General features: G+C 37.8%; 1 protein-coding gene across 1 annotated transcript in view; it reads left to right on the forward strand.

Annotated features, from left to right (window-relative positions):
- Positions 1-200: 200 nt before the first annotated feature.
- SPRED1 (sprouty related EVH1 domain containing 1) overlaps positions 201-19,354 on the forward strand; it is a gene marked incomplete at both ends in the record, with an annotated part of 59,105 nt that continues 39,951 nt past the window's right edge. The window contains 1 exon segment of the mRNA XM_080345500.1: positions 201-232. Coding sequence (XP_080201626.1) covers positions 201-232 — 32 coding nt within the window.

A 19,354-nucleotide genomic window follows, 5' to 3' on the forward strand; every position in this document is an offset into this window, starting at 1 on the left:
GACAACAGGATTTGGTGTTTCCAGGATAAAGATCGCTTTTTCCCCTCCCGCTCCCTCACTTCCTAACCCTGCCCGTGCCCTGGCCGGGGGCGGCGGACCGGGCGGGGGGGTAACAATGGTGAAGTTTCTGGTGAGTTCTGGCTGCGCCCTGGCTGCGTCGGTGCTGCTCCGTCTCCCTGTCGGATCGCGGTGAGGAGAAAATGAGCGAAGAGACGGCGACTTCTAACAACGAGTAAGCGGCCGTTCCCCCCTCACCGCGCTTCGGGATCGGGCTGGGGATCGGGCTCGGCGCGTCCCTCCCGGCTCTGCGACCCGCAGGGGCCTCTGCCCGCGCACGTACGTGTCCTGGCCTCGCCGTGCGCGTACTGCGCATTTCTGCTCGCGTACATGGAAGCCCAGAGGCTGCCTCTTTGTGAAGGAGCTAGGTTTAGAAGGGCTGCGAGCCAGCGGCCAGAAAAGCATGGTTTAGTTAAAGCCCAGTAGAAAACGGTGCAGGTAACGATGGTGTCTTGGAGGGGGAGGATGGTATTTCAATGCCCGGAGTGGTATCGGCACGTACCACCTCTGATAATATCCTATTACTTGTGGATATTTCACATGGAAACTAGTGTGTGGGAGCTTCATCCTGCAGGAAACTGCTCCTGAATTTTAATTGGATGAGTCAGTCAGTGTAAATACAGCTTAAACCTACCCTGAAGCCTTTTTTTTTTTTTCTCCTTTTAATAAGCACTTGGGACTCTTTTTTCTTTTTTTCTTTTTTCTTTTTTTTTTTAAAAAAAAAAAAAAGAGGAAGGGGACATGCAAGGATCTCTTAATATTTTTAATGTGACTGGTTTGGAGGAAATCCAAAGGAGAATGTGTGTGAGCGGCTGTATCTCCAAGCATGTAATCTGTCTTTGAAATACGTTTGGGGTCGGAGGAGATAAATATTTCTCAGAAAACGTCCGAGTTCTTTATGGCATTGAAAATCAAATATAAAGTATTTTGAAACTTTTCTATTATCGCGCAGTTTTAGGTCGATCGCTGCAGCCTCCGAGCTTTAGTGTTCGGATGTGCGATGTCGGCGTTTGCTGAGGCTGATTTTATGAATGATGCGGGCGACGGCCGCGGCCATGGCGATGGGGAGGGAGCGCTGCGCCCATTGTACTTGCAGGTAGCGGTGGGTGGATGCGGAGCAGTCCAGCCCGGCCGAGGGGCTGCGGAGGGGGCTCCTCCGGCAGGAAAGGCGGGTTGCCCGTGTCGCTGCCTTCCTCTGGGCAAAGCCTGCGCACCTTCCTGTGCGCTCCCCAACACACGGCGTTTCGATCCCGGGGGGCTGTGGATGCGAAGCCGCGCAGGGGAGCGGAGCCGGGAAGCCGCGGGCTGCTGAGCGCGGAGCGGGCCGGGCCGGGCAGGAGCCGCTGCGGCGCCCGCGGGGCCGGAGCCGGGGCCGCCGCCATGTTTCCTTTTTTGTGAATCGCTCTCATTTGCATACCACAATCTCCATTCATAAAAAAAAAAAAAAAACAAAAAAATTTGGCTGTCACCACCGCTGACCTGCGGCAAAACCTGCCCTGCAGAATGCCTAAAGCTGCTGCTCCTGTGCTGAGGACCAGCCTGCAGCCAGCGGCTGGCGGAGGAAGGTCTTCAGGACCTGCTGTATTAATATGTGCTGTTCGCTGCTTGTTGACACAGTTATGTGGGAAATATCAGCTCGGGGAGGTGCTGGGAGCACGTGATCAGCTCCATTCATAAAATACCTGGCTGTCCATTCACAGTGCAGTACAGTGTCTGCATTCAGCTGCCTCGCCGATCAGACCTGCATGGGAAGGGAGAGGCAGCCAGGCCGGCAGGTTTATCAGAGAGGGCAGCAGAAAAAGGGCTTATGGCTGCGAGCATGGGAAGTTACTGTAAAGATGGGGGAGGAGTTGTTTTTATGGTTTGTGTTTGCCTTTTTCCTATAAAGGAGCATTCGTTCAGAAGTACCTTCTTGCTGTACCATCTAACATTGGAGCAGGGAAGAGTTTTATTCAGAAAACGTTGAAATATTTTCCCCTCCAGGAACACTGACTCGAAAATAAAATACAGAACATCAAATTCGTTATTATGAATGTGTTTTCAAGAGATTACATTAATCCATTGTGGATAATTTACATTTTATTGAACAATATTGTCTAACATCTGCAACATATCAATGTAGTGTAGAGGGAAGTCAATCATACCTAATGAGATATCTGCCTATTATGAAGTACAGGTAACAGTGAAGACAACTACATTGATAGTAATCAGCACTGCAGTTGTTGTCAGTTTACTTTGAGAATTCTATAGCAAATTAGCTATCATCATTTCTCCTTAACCTATGCTGTGCTGAAGAGACCTAAAATATCAGAATAATAGAGAAAGGTTTTAGTATTGCATAAACTGTTTAGAGGCCAGTATATTAGCTTTGATTTTCAATATTTTGAAATGTTTCAAAAATAAAATAGAATGAAACTTAGTAATGAAGGTTCCCTGAAGCAGAAAATCTGTTTGTTTGATGTAACTGTTTTGTGGTTGCTGGTGTTAAAATTGTGATATTAACTGCTTATGAAAACACTATTTCATTATCTTAACAGATTGCAATGAGGTGATCCTTAATTATACATTAATGGAGTGGAGGAGGTGGTATTGTTTATGCAACCTAAGAGAATATGTGGAAGTTTACTAAGCTTTACTTAAAATGAGAAAGGAAAGATCACATACAATATTTGGTTTGAGTTAATTCAGTGTTGTTATAGAGCTAAATATGTATAACCTTACAAAGCACAATAAACAGTGCTTTTTCTCAAGAAAGTTGTTGGGTTTTTTTGGTGTGTTGGGGTTTTTTTGTTTGTTTTTGTTTTTATTTTGCTTAATAGAATGTTAAAAGAAAAATAGGAAAAATATTTCTTGGTTTCATTTGCATCTTTTTAACACCATTTTTGGTGAGGCCGGGCTCGTCGTTCCTCTTTGGTTGATTTTGCACACAGTATAAGCGTGTCACTTTAAATGATTACAAAATATGATTGAAACTCCAAATAAACCATTTGTGAATGTAGGGCAGATATACCAATTGAAATTCATCATCTATTAAAGTTCACTGTATTTAATTTTTTCAGTATAATTGATGACATCAGTGGCCTTGAATTCATTAAAAAATATCTCGGTATATAAGGGCTATACGGGTACTTTGCAATGCATTTTGTATCATTGTGGCTACTGGGAATATTCTGGTAATTAAGCCTTATTCTTTGCTTATAAAACTTCATTTTATGGAGTAAGATAAAAATATTTGCAGTGTTTAGAGTTTGACCTCAGTTAATAATGTTAAATTCTCAGTGGTGGTGGTAAGGTTTTATTAAAAAGCTGCGTTAAGGACTACTAGCTTTCTTGTCAGTCATGAACATGTGGAAGCCAGCCTTATAAAATTCTGATTGCCACAAATAAATCTTCATTGGTGATTTTTACATTGTTCTTATAATGATGTTATTGTATTTGTCAGTTAGGTATTAGCTAAAGTAGAGTATTTCTAAACCTCCAGATAATTTTCTTTTTTTAGCCCTCAGTGTTTTGCAATCTCTGTGGTCCACATGAACACAATGTGGTGTTCACAAATACTGTCAGTTTTAAATGAATAAATTAGTAGGATTTGTGGACTTATGGGTCAATTCCCTGGTCACACAACATAATAATATCAAAACAGACAGGTCAGCAAGCAAAGTACCGAATTCCTGTTTCGGTGGCAGGTTTTATTGCAGTCTAGAAATGCTACTGAATTTCAGTGTTAGGTAGAACAGAGTAATTGTTACGTTATGTAGTCCCCATTCAGTAGGGATGAATGATGACAGGCTTAAGATGGAGTCTGCGTGTCTGCTATTGAAAAGTAGGAGCACTGCTTTATTGGCTTGTTTACTTTTCCCTCTATTGCAGGTGGCCTCTTTCTATTTCAGGGAATGCTTGTGCTTTTGAATTATATTCAGAGTTGGTTTTACCTACTGTATTTTTATAGATTCAGACTGGCATATGCTAATTGTTTTGCTACATAAATATGGGTAATTTTCCTGGATAATTTAATTCAAGAGATTATAAATTACAGAAACAGTGAGTGTATACTAATGCTGTGTGATTAACAGCTTCTAGATTATGATGTTATAAATGTCCTGAAGTGTTGATTTGAACAAGTAAAGCTGAACTAAATTTTTAAAATAAAATATTTGGTTGATATGTTCGTGTCTTACTTCAATATTTAGAAAAATACTGTTTATACTCCATTTGTGCTTCAGAACTTCTTGTATTACAAGCTCAAATACTGAAAGATGAACATGAAATCATATCACAAAAATTTAAGCCAACTAGTTTCATGTTATTAGTTCTGGGAGGATTTTAACATTTTTTTAGCAGGCTAATTTTCTTTCTACTATTTAGAGCATGTATAGACTTGAGAATTCTTCATCTCTTAAAATAAGAAATTTGTAAAAAGAAGCAAGATTTATTTATTTATTTTTTAAGGAAAATATCTTCTAAAATATGAAAACCTTGCTATTCTGATGTATTTTCTTTTGGGGGCATTGTTCCTTGTAGAGTCCCGAGGAAGCTTTTCCAGTCTTATGAACTGTTTCTTGCTGTCTCTTTGGCTTTATGTTACATGACACTATTTTGAAGGTGAAACTGAATTTGCATGTTACATAATGTGGGAGTCTGTTTTTTTGTTGTTGTTTGGTTGGTTTTTTAGTTTTAATTTTAAAAACCAGGTTCACATTAGCAACATTCTTGATTACTGTAGTATTGCAGAAAAATGTTTTCTGGATGTTTCAGCATAACTGGAGCTAGCAATAATATTTGAATTAAAAAATGACTAGTGTTTCCCTTGTTTATTCATTTAAAATTTAATGTTTCTGAAGTGTTAAAGTGGCAGTGAGGTTGTCAGTGTATGTTTCGAAAGTAGAGACATTTCTTCAAAGGAATATATCTTGACAGGATCAGAAGTCACAGGATTAAAGCTGAGTGGTTTTCAGGCTAAACACTGGCATTTTTGTTTGTTATTTACCGATTCTTGTGTACATCTAGAGAAGTCGTATGCATTGGTGATGACTTGATGGCAAACACCAGAAACAAAAAATACTTTTCAGAATATTGACATAAGTTTAAAAAGGAGACAAAGGAAATACTTTTGTGGTTTTTGGCTTCTACTCCCCTGATTTAAAAAACAAAAACAAAACTATGATACAGCATACAGTGTATGTGGTCTTAAATGGTGGTGTTCTAATGTCCAATGTCTGCTTTCTCCCTCTTACTGTTTTTTCTCGATTGGAACATGTTGCAGTTTCCTTAAAGGAATTTGAAAGATGGCTGGGAGTTGCCATGTTGCTGAGTATCCCAGTTTATTTATGGTTGTATTAAAAAGGAGCTATCTGTGTCTTTTTCCTCTCTGTTCTAATGTGCAACAACAGTAAAGCAAGAAAATTTAAACTAGCACAGTTTACATAGTTACTGAATGGCTGGAGCTCATTGTACCCAAAAATTAAATGGTCCCTGAAAATGTAAAATTTATTCCTCCTTTCTTACCCTTGAAAATATTCATTCCTCTTTCTGAAAGCATTCTAGTTGTGAAGTATTTATTTAATTAATGGTGACTAAGGAAAATTCAATAAGATGTAAACATATTTGCCACATCTTTTATACTTTCTAATACTTGGTAAGTTCGTCTTCTAACCAGTCTTATTATTCAGCAGAAATAATATTCAGCAATTCTTGGTTTTTTGAGGCAAAGAAGGGGACTGGATGCTCTTTTGGTATGCTGTGCTAACATGTATTTTTAGACTTAAGACAATAGCAATACATACTTTTGTTGTACTTACTTTTCCTGTAGTCTGTAATAGAAGATTTTCTTAGACTACAATCTATTAAAATCTGTTGGCTGACACTACTCTCTGTGGTTTTCCTCATACATAAAGTGATATCATGTTGTATATGGCAGTGGAGTTTATGGGATATAGTACCAGGGTAAACATGGTATCTCTGATACTTGAAAAATCTGTAATAGGAATCACACAGAATCACAGAATGTTAGGGATTGGAAGGGACCTCAAAAGATCATCTAGTCCAATCCCCCTGTCAGAGCAGGAACACCTAGATGAGGTTACACAAGATCAGTCACTAAGACTACGCTGGTATTGAACAGCACTCACTTGCAGGGAGCAAGCAGACATTTTAAGTGTGTGTTTTCACATCTTTTCAATCTTATCTTTCACACAATGTTCATGCTGATAATTTGTGATGTCGCTTTGTTAAAAGAATATATATTCATTTATTTATATTCAGTGTTTTATATTAACTGTTTTTCTCCTACTTATGACAAGAAAATAATTTTTAAAAATGACCAACAAATCTTTAGATATGCTGAGGGACAAAAAATGTGCATTTAAGTGTTCTGAGTACTAAAATTATTTATAAATGTGTGTCCAAGTAAATAGCTCACTTGCTACACACAGTTGCAGACCCTAATCCCCAATGGTCCAAATAAGGTGAAGAAAATAAACAGTAATAATAATTTAAAAGTCCCAATATAATGATGATAAATGATATATATATATATATGTGTATATATGTGTGTGTGTGTGTGTGTGTGTATATATATATATGTATCTCCAAGGAGATCACAAGCATTTTTTGTCTAAGAACTTGCTGTCATATGACAGTAAATACTTCAGTTCAAACAGGGAAAAATAGGCCATAGAAACTTCAGCAGTTACTGTACTCTATTCTGCATTGCTGCCTGATACCAGATTTCCGTTCAAAAGGAAATATTTTTCACATGTGTGCTACATAAGAATTACCCAAATGTGTACTGTTGAAACATCTAAACCTTTTTTAAAAAATGAGGTGGTAAAGATTTTTTTTTTCTTCTTTCCTACCCCTCTCCCCTCCAGATGTATTCATTTTTGTGTTTGAAAATCTTGACTACTGCTGTTTGTGATATTTTCATTAGGTAAGGAAGTCTTGTAATCCATGCTTCTGCTACAGCAAATCAAACACTCACCTGTTCAGAATCCCTAAGGAAATTCTGTGAGCTGATGTTTGGCTTGAATGGTTTGTGAGAGCTGGTGTCATTAAAGTCTATGAAAGACTTGTCCTTTTTTCCTTTTTTAAGTACCAAATAAATTGGTCTTCCCTTAGATGATATGACAACTGTTGACAATTATTCTTTTTCTTTGACTTGGACTGACGTGTTGCAACACTAACTGAAGTTTGTCAAAGCAAAAATGAAACTGATTTATTTCAGTTTTACTAAAGTCAAATTCTGTGAGTAAACAAGAATTGCATTGATAAAACAAGTAATCACTGAAAACTAGTGTCCGGTTTATTAAAAATTGTTGCCGAAACTGGATGCCTTCCCTAAATAAACCCAGAGTTGGTAAAATATAGCTCTCCATGAGTGGTATAAACCTTGAGGACAGAAGTGATTTCTCTCTTTAACCTTTTAAAAGGATTAAGTAAGCATAGTGGAAGGTGGGAGTATAGAGCTTGCTCTGATTTAGGCATTTTTATGTAACTTCCTAAAAACATTTCAGCCCCTCAAACATGAGGAAGTACTATGTATTTCTTTCAGTGTAGGTCGTGCTTACCCTTGGATCCCAGTACAGCGCGCCTTAATGTGAAGTCTGTGACTGTGACACCAATATATGTTGAACCTTGAAGAGGAACACATTTCTGAAAGTTCTAAAGAAGTTAATTCAGGATTTAGAGCTGAGGCCTATACATTTAAAATGGGTTGTTGTTTTTTTTTTTTTTCTTAGATCTACGTAAAGTGGCTAACCTTATGTAGCAAACGTGTATGTTTTTAAACACTGGTTACTGTTGCTAACCACTGGTCTTTGCTCCCTTTAGAACCAAGAATAGACTGGAAGTTTTCTTGTAGGGTAGACTTAAGTATGTTTGTGCCCTCTTTGGGGGCAATTATATATCTCATCACAAGTTCCACTTGTAGTTCAAATACCACTGATCTGTGCTACTGATGTTATGCAAAAAGTTTTTGGGGTTGCTGTCTCTTCAATTTTGCAAGATTTTAATAAAAACTAGAATAAATTATGATGGCTGGTACCATAATGAGCATGCTAGGTGAATGCAAAGTTCCACAATTAAATGCTTGGGAATTTTCAGACCTAAGAACATAAATTGTTTGTTCAAACATAATCCATGTGGTCATGGGGCATGAATTTTGATGATTTTGATAATGAGACAGAATCAGGAATATAACCAGATTGCTTGTGTTTTGCTCTGAAACCTTTAGTACTAGGAAATGCCCATTTCCTTTTCTTCAGCCTGTTGCCTCATTTGCTGCTCATCCTGTGCCAGAGAGGAGGACGGTACCTTCTGATTGCACATGGATGATGTTGTGTAATTGAAGACTGCATCTTAATAAGCATGAACATTCTATAAATACTAATACTGAAAAGTAAAGCAATGTTCTAACAAGTTTGCTAGGGTTTTGTTTGTTTATTTCTGCAGTTTAGTCTGGTTCGGGCTTTTAATCTTCAGATTTCAACTGTGGGAATATTTCAGATGTTGGTAATGTTGCTGTCAGTCTATTCCAGGCTTGTAGTGTGCTGTTTCTTATGTTTGTTTGGTTGGTTGGTTGGTTTGTTTTTTTTTTGTTTGCATGATTTTCTTAATCCTTATCTGAAAGTTGTGATTTTGAGTTATTTTTCCTCCAGTTTGGAAGCTCTCTAGTGTGGTATGATAAGTTATTTGAGGGAAGACTGCATTTGTTATGTTGAACTTGCTTTTGGTTTGTTTCTTTTAAGGTGATGATGACATCTGTTACGAGAAGTCATGCCACTATGGGATATGTGTGTCTGGCATGCTAGTGGCAGGGTGCCAGTTAGGCTGTTGACATGTATGGACATATTTACTGTGGAGGCACCTAACATATGGATTACCATTAAATCTGGGTTTCTGTGGTGTCACTCATATATCTTACAGGAATAATGTTACACTTCAGGCATGTAAGTGCAAAGTACTTGTAGCTCTCATTGAAATGAATATGCCAGTTGCTTGTCGTTTCTTAATCAGTAAATATGTTTCTCTAATTAGATCTTTTTTCTACCTTTTTTTTTTCTTTTTTTTTTGGCAATTGGTAGGTAAAGTGTATTGTTGGTTTGGTTTGGTTTGTTTTTTTTACTACATTCTGCTCTGTGGTTCCTGAAGAAGTTAGAGTGTCTAAAATCAGGCTGTTATTACACAGCTGGTTTTATATGTTGAAGCCCGTAAATGTCCTGACTGAGTCTTCCTTCATCTTCTGCTGCTTTCAGCCTCCAGAAAACTTTTTAATGGATGTGTAACCACTGCTTAAACAGTCCTGTGATGATCTCTAGCACAGTACTTTCATGCTTTCTGTATTTGTACTGAACGAGTCTTGCTTAAAATATCTTGTATTGTCTTAGCTGTATTCAACTTGACACATCATCTAGAAAAGCCCCCATATGCACCTTAAAATGTACGTGCTTTGTTACTATGGTGATGGAAAGGAATCGTGCATGTTAACAACCCCGTGTTAGGTAATGGAGGATTAGGAGAAATCACTTAAGCATTTGCCTGGAGCAGTGAAAATTGAGTCTGTGGACATACCTCCACCCCAGCGTCTTGGCTAGAGGCGGGCTGAAGGAATCTTCTTGTGGGATTAGATGCTTCTCTGTTTGCAGGTTGTTCAGCGGGTGTAGAGGACTGTTGGGAAATGGTTTCAGGAGAAGCTGAAGTAGTACTGCCTTGTCATATGCTTTTAATTATCTTACATCTTATACTTAGGATGCTCTGCACAGTGTAAAGGAGATGCTTGCGCAAGCATGTTATATGTTTGTCACTGATGCAAAACCAGTTTTGTTTGTCTTTGAACTCCCCAGGTTGACAGTGCAGGAATTCACTACCTTTTATTTCAGTGTTATGGCTGCGTGCAAATCCTACAAAGAGTAAATATGTCCGTGTTCATTCCCCTGAAGCAAAGTAGAAAAAATGAGCTCTTCTTCATCTATTGGCTGAATTCTGGATGAAGATCAGGTCTAGTCAAGGAAGCTGTTGCAGAACAAGACATGAATTTAGAGTGCTATGGTTTACTATAATGTAATTTCCTGTGGGGACCTTTTATTCTTTTCCTTCTGGAGTACGTTGTGATACTCAGGATACTACAGGAAAACTGATAAGCTTAGCTGTCTAATTAGAGGAGCTTTTCAGCTTCTCCCATCTTTTTCCTTCTCTGCTGTACCATTGTAGTTTTCTTGTGTTAGTTGTTATTTGTATTTTCCTTTTTTTTTCTTTTACTTTTGCTGAAACTGGTGTATGTTTCTGTGTTTTGAAGTGTGTTGGTTTTTAGAGAGAGACCCATTTTTGTAGGTTTTGGGTTGGTTTTAGCATTTTAGGAAGCCTTTTTCTGAGTAATTCTCTGTATTAGTGCTCTCATACAGCGTCTCCAGAAAAACTTCTCCACAAATTAAGATGCTGGTTAGTGTCTCTTTGAGACATTTTGACTGGCCCACTGACCACCCTTTTATAGATCTTAATACCAAGGTTTCACCCGTGAGCTCTGCTAGCAAGGAGCCTGTTTTTTGCCATTCTGGGACAACAAAAACATAACCCAAATAAAACCATGTGTTTCCTTCTCTGTAGACAGACAGAATGTTTCCCATACACTACAAGATCATTCTCCTTTCATCAGTGAAAGAAAATATAACAGAAATGTTGAAAATCAATGTTAAGTGAGGTCCCCAGTAGAGAAAATTCAACTTTCTTGATGTTTGTGAATAAATATTCCTGAAGTAGAACTACAATTATTTGTATAGCTTCTTTTGTGAAAAACATCAAAATGTATGGATTAGACTTGTGGAATAACTGGAAATAAGTTTACCAAATCATATTTCAACTCATTTTTTAGGCCTGAGCAGCTACTGGGAGGTACAGGATTTGCTTTTCTATCTTTTAGCAAATCTCTGCTGCGTGAGCTTGATCCCCACAACTGAAGCTCAATGGATGAAGTGGAAGCTTTAAGGTCCTCATGTTCCTTCCAGCTGAGGGTGCAAACAATGAGCTTTGATCGGTGTATCAACCCAAATAAGGCATGATGATCCAAATCCTACAACAGAAATGATTTGCTTTCTACATTTTTTGTTTCTTGTGTAATTTAGGTATTTTACAGTGGAGAAAGCATAACTGTCATTTCCCAGTTACAGCATTAATATCTGTGATCTAGGGTGTATTTGTTGAGAGAGGGTTTTTTTGCAGCTTTGGTGTTCCTTGTCTGAGACAAATACTCCTTTTTTTTTTTTTTCTGTATAGTAAAATGGTATATTTGATTCCTCAGAAATGCAGTCTTAACAATTGAATTGAAAGATGCTGTTCAAGCTTTTATCTTTTTACCAAGAAAATCAGTTTAGTTGTTTTCAATAGAATGCAACTTCTGTTGTCTTTATTTACACTGGAAAATTCCATTCTCCAAAGGACTATTTTTGCTTTCCTCTGCAATTAGTTCTTATTTTATAATAGCTCAGCAAATAATTTTGTCAGTAATGGCTTCTGGTTAACTTTGGGATATGTCCTTTGGCAATAACAATGCTGGTCAAAAGTAGGAGGTTCTCTTGGTGCATTATTCTCGTAGATTGCAAGAAGATTACATTGATAATTCTCAAGGTTTAAATGGCCAGGCAGTATTTGTATACCTTTAACTTCCACAGAGAGCACGATCAGAAATTGCCCTAATACTGACAGCAGAGGTTGGGAGGATCATGTATTACTTCTGTCTATCATTTTCTGAAGATTTGTTTTTTCCTCATGATAAAACTTCTGTTCATTCATCTTCATTCTCTTGAACTCCATTATGTACCATTTCCTTCACAAAGGAAAATGTTTTGTGTGTGGTTTATTCATTTCAATACATATCCTTGCAGCAGCAGTTGCCCAGTCTAGTGGTTGAGGCTGCTACCAAGTGATGTTCCAAGATCCACAGGAGTTAAGTTGAATTCAGTATTAATAATACTGTTTGACGTGGCCTGAAATTATGTGTCTGGAACTCTGACGATCTGGAAGTTGATGTGCCTTTGTAAAACCGTGCAGAAAAGGATACAAACAAATCTTCATAATTCTGTGGGTGTTTTTAAGGGATGTAAATCTGAACTTCTTTTGAAATGTCCCCTCTAATGGAATGAAGTTTTGTAGTGGTATAACTGATACATGCTATGGGCACATTTGTTTTAGTGGGTTTTGACAAACTATGTACATAATTGAAATACTTTTTTTTTTTTTTTTTTTTTTGGGGGGGGGTGGGGAGGGGGGGTGGTGGTGTTTTTTTTTTTTTTCCTCCAGATCCTTTCTGTCAACCTGTGAAGTATTGAAGTATTTCAGAATAAGCTGAAGCTGCATAGGTACACAAGCCATTTAAAATAGAAATAAAAATAATTCCATTAATACCCTGCATTTTACCAACACTGACAAATCCAGTTTCACTAAATAAATAGCACTGGTGCTGTCATTTTGACACACAAAATAACTTTGTCTCTATGCAGTTAATAGCTACCTCTTAAAGCATCTAAAGCAAATTTACAGTTGAGATCAGTTAATGAAGGAGAGTGGGAGTAGATTTATTTAAAATCCACTGAACTTAACTGCTCACTTGTTTGCTTTTTAATGGTAAAGCAGATCTGTGGTTTGAAATAGTTTGGGGAAGTTTTTGTGACAAGGCAAATGATGATTCAGAACTACTTCAAAACTACAAAGGGGTCAGCTACAGTTTCTCCTTTTTGCGAGACGGGAAATCTCCCTTTGAAAGTGTTCAGGAAACTTGATAACTGAGATATTGAAGATCTTCAGAGATGCAATTAATATCTGCACAAAGTGTTTCAAGGGCATCACAAATTAATAATGATTTAGTACTATATTTTATTATCTTAGGTTATTAATGCTGCTCTTACCTGAAGATACTAATGCTTTACATAAAAACATAAGAATTGCTGTAAAAGGATCTGGCGAAAATTCTTGTTGACATCCTTTCTCTGAGTTTTCCACTTGCTATGCTTGGTTACATTCCATGTGCATCTGTTTCCTCATCAGGAAGTTTGAGCTGAAATATATTATTTGTTTCTTGATTCTTCAGAAAACTTTACCATGTGGTTGTCTGATAGGATTTCATTTTACTTTAGGAGCCATGTAATTTTGGATGGTTTATCTGTTCTCAATACAAGTGTTGTGCTTTCAGGAGTTCTGAAGTTGAAGTTGAACTCAAATTACCATGCCAGATTATTCAGTGTTAATCTTTTGGTATAGTCTACTGTCCATATTTGCATGTTAGAACTTGAAATTAGTGGTAGTATCTAAACAAAGTATTTCAGAGCATTGTGCACTGCATGAGTATTTCTTTTCTTGAAACTGTTTGTCTCACAAGAACCATGTGAATAACGTAATGAGAAAAACCAGTAAGCATGGTGTTCTGGGGAAAAACTTAGCAACTCAGTTTTGTTACAAAATGCATTGAATTTATGGTCATGTCAGTGTCACCTGCTTGCTTTCTGATGCTAAAGTCGTGTTTTAGCAGAAGGGGAAAAGAGGATTGGGAGTTGCTGATGCTCTTGGGCTTTGGCCTTAAACAGGGACCTCATGAAGTGGTGAGAGGATCACCTGTGTTGCATTTTTTCAGTTTCCGTTCAGTCATGGCTTCCTCACTAATACTTGGAAGCTGCCTTTTTTCTTTAAAGATGCGTCTTTACACTAGATATGACTGAGGTGCAAACAAAGGATTTCTTGATTAAAAGTTAGGTAAATACTTTAAAATGTATCTATGTGTTCCATTTTCCTGTAAGTCGCTCTGTCATTTTCTTACACAAACCAAAATGTGCTTAATTTAAATCACCTGAATGCAAGGAATTTCTATCTGGTTATTTGGGACAAAGCAATACAAACTGTAAATGTGAAATCATGGGTTTGAGAGAGCTGCTGAGTATTTAATTTTTATTTCTCATTGCTGTCACTGTTGTTGGGCTTCTTGTAGACAATTTCTTAGAAGTAAGTTACAGCAGGGCTGTTCTTGTTGCACCACTACTTTCTGTGCTATAAAAATCTTGATAACATATCATCAGTGGAACTGTATTGTTTTTTCAAGGTGGGATTAGAGAGATGCAGGTACAAAATGAATATAAGGGGGGAGAGGGGATGGAAGGGCAAAAGTAAACCTGCTGTAAGAGCTACCTATGTCTAGAAAATATATTAATTGCTTTCCCCTTATTAGGGCTGGGCCTTCTGCCAAGACACATTTGCTGTTCCAGCTGGGAGTTGCAGAAGCAGTAGTGACTGCAGGAGGTGATATACACCATTCTTTTAATTCTCAATGGCATTGGCAGTTACCAAAGTTCCCTTTCTATTGCTTGAGATTATCCTTGCTAGAAGTTAAAGGCAATAGAGACAGTAAGACAATGCTGAAAAGAAGAAGACAACTGACAAGGAGAGAAATCTAAGGCCTAGTTTTTGGAATGCATTTAAAAGTCAATTAGGCAAAATACTGGCATTAAGTTTCTAAAATTATGTCAGATGTCTGTTTCACTATTTGAAAGCTCTTCTTGTAGCAGATTTTTAAGCTTTTTCATTTGAAGTACAGTAAAGTGAACATTAGAGTCTTTTATTAAGACTGCTTCTCATATTGAGTTATTCCCTGTCACCCAGTGCATTGGGTTCTGGAAGAATACCTAGTAAACTCCACAGCCTAATTGATGTACTGTTTGGAAGTGCTGTAGCTATTGATAGTTTGTCTAAGAATTGCTTCCAGTCCTACCAGTGGTATCCATGGTACAAGTAAGAAAGCATTTCTAGGCAATTCTTATCGGCTTCACTTGTTAGCTTTCTTGCTACTTTTAAAGGATGCCCAAATGCTATTCCGAAACCTTAAAGGAAATACAAAGAGAAGTTTAAATGTCTCAGTGGGCTATGCAGCTGCCACTCCTTGTATGAAGAATGACAGGCTTCACCAGAATGCTTGGTTCTTAAGGCAGGAGACCATGATGCTGAAACACATTACAGCAATGTTATTTATATTCTGCCAAAAGCAATTATCCTGCAAGACTTATGTGTTAGCTTTTATGTGTGTGATAAACTCTACAGACTTCCGCAGAGATCTGTAGGTCTACTCAGAGTGATATATTTAAATTTTTGCAGGACTGAAGCCCAAGAGCTTGCATTAGAAGATGTTTCTAGTTGCAGACATATGCTGATTATTCAGTAGTGTGGCACAAGTGTTTCTTTGGGATTGGTCTGTTACGATTAGGATTGTTGTTATGCCAAGATAAAGAGTTTTTACATTTAATAGTATTTGATAAGAGTTGTTTTAAGAAACCTGTTCTGATCCACCAGTATTTCTTTCCAACAACTTCTTTTAAGCTCCCAGGGTCTCTTTGCTGTCCAGGAACCCTATTTTTAATTCCTCTGAATCTTCTGCTTTTCCTTCTCGTGAAGATTTATTGCTCCTCAGAAGTGTCCTCAGTTAGCTACTTTAAGCCCTGAAAGTGGCCTTGTTCTGTGCTGTGTCTTTTCTTCACCCTGTGACAGAAAATGAGCTCCACTGGTTGGAGGGAAAGGCCTTTGCTTTGCATCTTGGTTACCAAATAGAGCAGCTTTTCTGTTCACCCCACAGCTGCTGTTAATGTTTCATTCTGCAACTGCTAGAGGATGGGCAAGTAACCGTCCTCATCCGAGACAAAAATATAACTCCATTAGTCAGCTGGCGTGGGTTGCTGAAGCAGAAATGCAGGCAGTATTTTCTCCTGGTGGAGAGAAATCCATCACATCCTATTAAAGTTGCCATTAGCTGACTATGGGGGAATGTACATTTCCTGGATCCACGATTGCCTGTTCTCCTTACTTTGATGGCTGTCTACTTTAAAACTTGTAATTTAGTCATAACTATTATAAGATCATGTTACATCTCTGGGGTTAAATCTGTTTGACATATAATCTGTCTGAGAAAAGCCCTTAAGAAATAATGGTGCTCGATACTAACTGCACCTTAAATTATTGTGGCGTGAATTAGAGAACCTTTTTCCTAAAGAGGTTCTGTGAGCCCTGTAGGACCTCTAAGATTTTAGTATTTTAACTTTTAGATTTAACTTTTAGTATTTTAACTCATTGCTGTTAAACATGGATTTAGAAGCTTCTTTCAAAGTTGGGTTTGTTTGGTTTTTTTGTGAGTTGTTTGTTTTTACAGCTGTCTTCTGAAGACTGAAAATGTGAAGTCTCGTGGCATCTTTGACATCATTTTTTCAGTGTTCACTGTATGGTTTAAGTGAGGGAGAGTTACAACCCTTCACCTTCGTCATGCTAACATTTGAACCTTTAAGGTGATTTTGGATGTTTAATCTTCATGACATGCAATTATGACATAAAGCAGAACAAAGAAATACAGAGGTGTCTTCTTTTCATAGCTGCTTATCAATGAAAAGAAAATTGTTTTTCTTTGTTATTATGGAAGTGGCAATTTTTAGTCATGTCTAGAGCAGTGTTTCAGTAAAGGATGACTTTTTCTCTCTAAGGCAAATAGAGATGTGGTCAGGCTTCCTCTTAGTTTAGTGTTTAGAGATTTTTGTTAAAATCTCTTGGCTACCTCATTCCTTATTTCTTTAATTGCTTATATCCTTTTTTAATGAAGTGTGGACAGAGAGTAATGTTCAAATCTCTTAAATTGAGAAGAATGAATATTTGACCTCAACATGAGGAGTGAAACACTCTTTACAATAACACTTCTGGTATTAATATTGCAGATGTCATGGATCTGTGATTGTGAGTGCATTAACACCTATAAATTAAAGGCAGAATATTTTTCAATCTGACCCTGTATGGCCCATGTCTGGTTCCACATTGTATACAATATTAAAGCTGAAGAAGAAATGTTGCAATGGCAAACTGTAGTCTATTTTTGATTTTTTTTTTTTTTTTTTTAATTGTAGTTATGTTTTAATATAGGCAGATCCTGGATATGTCTCAAGCTAGTTGGCAGTTGTCTGTCTTTGGTGTTTTTCATGTTTCTTTGGTGCAAGTAGTGGGCAATGCCTTACGCTGCTTACAGTTTGCTTTCTCCTCCTTCTGATATAGTTGCTTCTTGTTATTCTTAAGAAGCTATCTATGTGCTCATGAAAAACTTCAGAACATAGAAATGAACAGTAAGTTAAAATAAGAAAATTAGATGACTGTGTTATTATACAAATATAATTTAGTTACATGCTTAATGACTCAACTAGTTGAATCAAATGAAAAAGTAAAAATTATGCAACTCCAGCTGAGGGAGCTATTTTCTGTCAAGTCAGTTCCTTGCATGTTCAGGTAAGTTGTGCTCCCTAAAACTTAGGCAAAATTTTGTACTGTTTTACACAAGAACTTGGTTGCTGGGCTAAAAGTTCTTGTAAAATGCAATGATTATTTTGTAAGATTGAAAATAAAGTCTCTGTAAAAATCTGCTTTAACTTTCCAGAAAAGAAAATGAGCAAGATCCTATTCCAGTGTCTTTGATCAGACAATCCTAGTTTTACTGAAGAGCTAAACGCGACTTCATGTATCCAAAGGTTGGTCCCTGAGGTGCTGTGTCTGGTGGTTGTTTTCCCATGGGATTTTTGCACATTGGTGTTCAATAGAACTTTAATGTTTTCCCCTCACGAAAGGAAAATCTATCCCCACTACATTTCTGGTTGGGCTGCTTCTGCCTGGCAGCTTCCAGGCAGCTATGGAGGTTTCTTTTCAGCTTTCAACCTTTCTCCTCTTGAGTTTCACTCTCCTGCGAGTAGGCTCATCCTCTGCACGTGTTGCTCATTAAACAGGCTCTGTTTTTTCTTCAATACAGTAATTTTCTTCATGTCAAAACCTTTCTGCATGCTGAATAATGCATCTGAGTCTTTGTTTTTTTCTCCAGACTACTCAAAGTTGCGTGTAGGCAGCTGGCTAGTTGTGTGTGTGGTGGAGAGAGAAGCTGGAGTGCGCTATAAATCCTTGTGTGAGTGTGAGCAGGGCTTCTCTTATCCTTGAAGCAACATCTCCACTAGTTTCTACTTGTCATATTAATAAATTGGTAGAATTTATTAACTTGTCTCTGTGAACACTGGTATCTCTAGTTTTTTCTCTGTTACCTGGATCTCTTTGGGTTGGGTTGGTAGGGAGCTTGTTTTGCCTCGTACGAATTGAAAGAGATTGCCATATGGTCTGGTATGGTTCATGTACACAACTGTGATCCAGTAGAAGAAAGGCAAACTCCCAGCCCCCTACTGCTGTTTCAGAAAGGAACAGACAGGAGGAAGTAGGAGTGAGAACAGATTTCTGGATAGATTGGTAGGCAGCGGGGTGAATTCTTAGCACTTCCCACCAGAAGTTTATTCTAATAGGCATCGTGTTTAACCATGTAACTGCTGTTCCGGAAGCTGGAACATGAGGTTCAAGAGGAAATACATGAATAGACTTACAGGGCTAATTTTGAATTAAAATTGTAAAAGTATTTATTTCATATCTGAAACAAGGCTGTGAGGCTCTCAGCCACTATTTGTGTGAAGTTAATTATGGCTTGATTTTTTTTTTGTGTGTGTTAATTTCTACTTTTTTCCAAACTTTATGTACAACTGAATGTAAGTACTACTTGCTATATCTGGAAAGCACTGCTGTAGCAGTATCCTGACTGAATTCACACCTGGTGGTGGAAGCATGTGTATAATAGATCTTCAGCGACTGAAATATGTCATATGCAACAGAAAATTTTTCTTGGTTTCTGGGTCTTTTAAAGCAAAGGGGTAATTTTGTCTATTTGTTCCTCCTGCACAGTATGGGAACAAATGGATTTTTATGTTGAACAAATTTGCTATGCTACTGGTCATCAGTTTCAGGCTGATTTGACACAGAGCTTAAATCGATAAACAAAACAAACAGGAAAGCAAACTATTTAAAATTAAAATTTGTGTATGGACTAGAGAACAACATTTATGATTTTACTCTGGATTAAAGATAAATGTATATATAAATGGCCCTTTGTATATAAATTGCCCCTCCCCCTCACCCCCTTCCCCCAAGGAATAGTTTAGGTAAGTCTTTAAAATTGTGTAAATCTGCATTTCTAATGATGAACTACTGTTTGGGGCTACCATTAGCAAGGATAGTTTTCATTCACCTGCACAGCTTTGGCCTTAGATCCAAGGGGCATGTGACTGCAGGTGATTTGGGGCACTGGTCTGTCAGAACGATCTTTTTTGATGATGGATTTTCTGTTTTGGTTGCACAGCTGGCTCACCTCACAGTTGCATACTGGTTTGAGTTAACACAAAGGAGGTAGCAGAATTGTGCCCCACGTCTGGAGGAGAAGAAT

The sequence above is a fragment of the Nesoenas mayeri genome (genome assembly GCF_963082525.1).
Source record: "Nesoenas mayeri genome assembly, chromosome: 5".
NCBI classification, from domain to species: Eukaryota; Metazoa; Chordata; class Aves; order Columbiformes; family Columbidae; genus Nesoenas; species Nesoenas mayeri.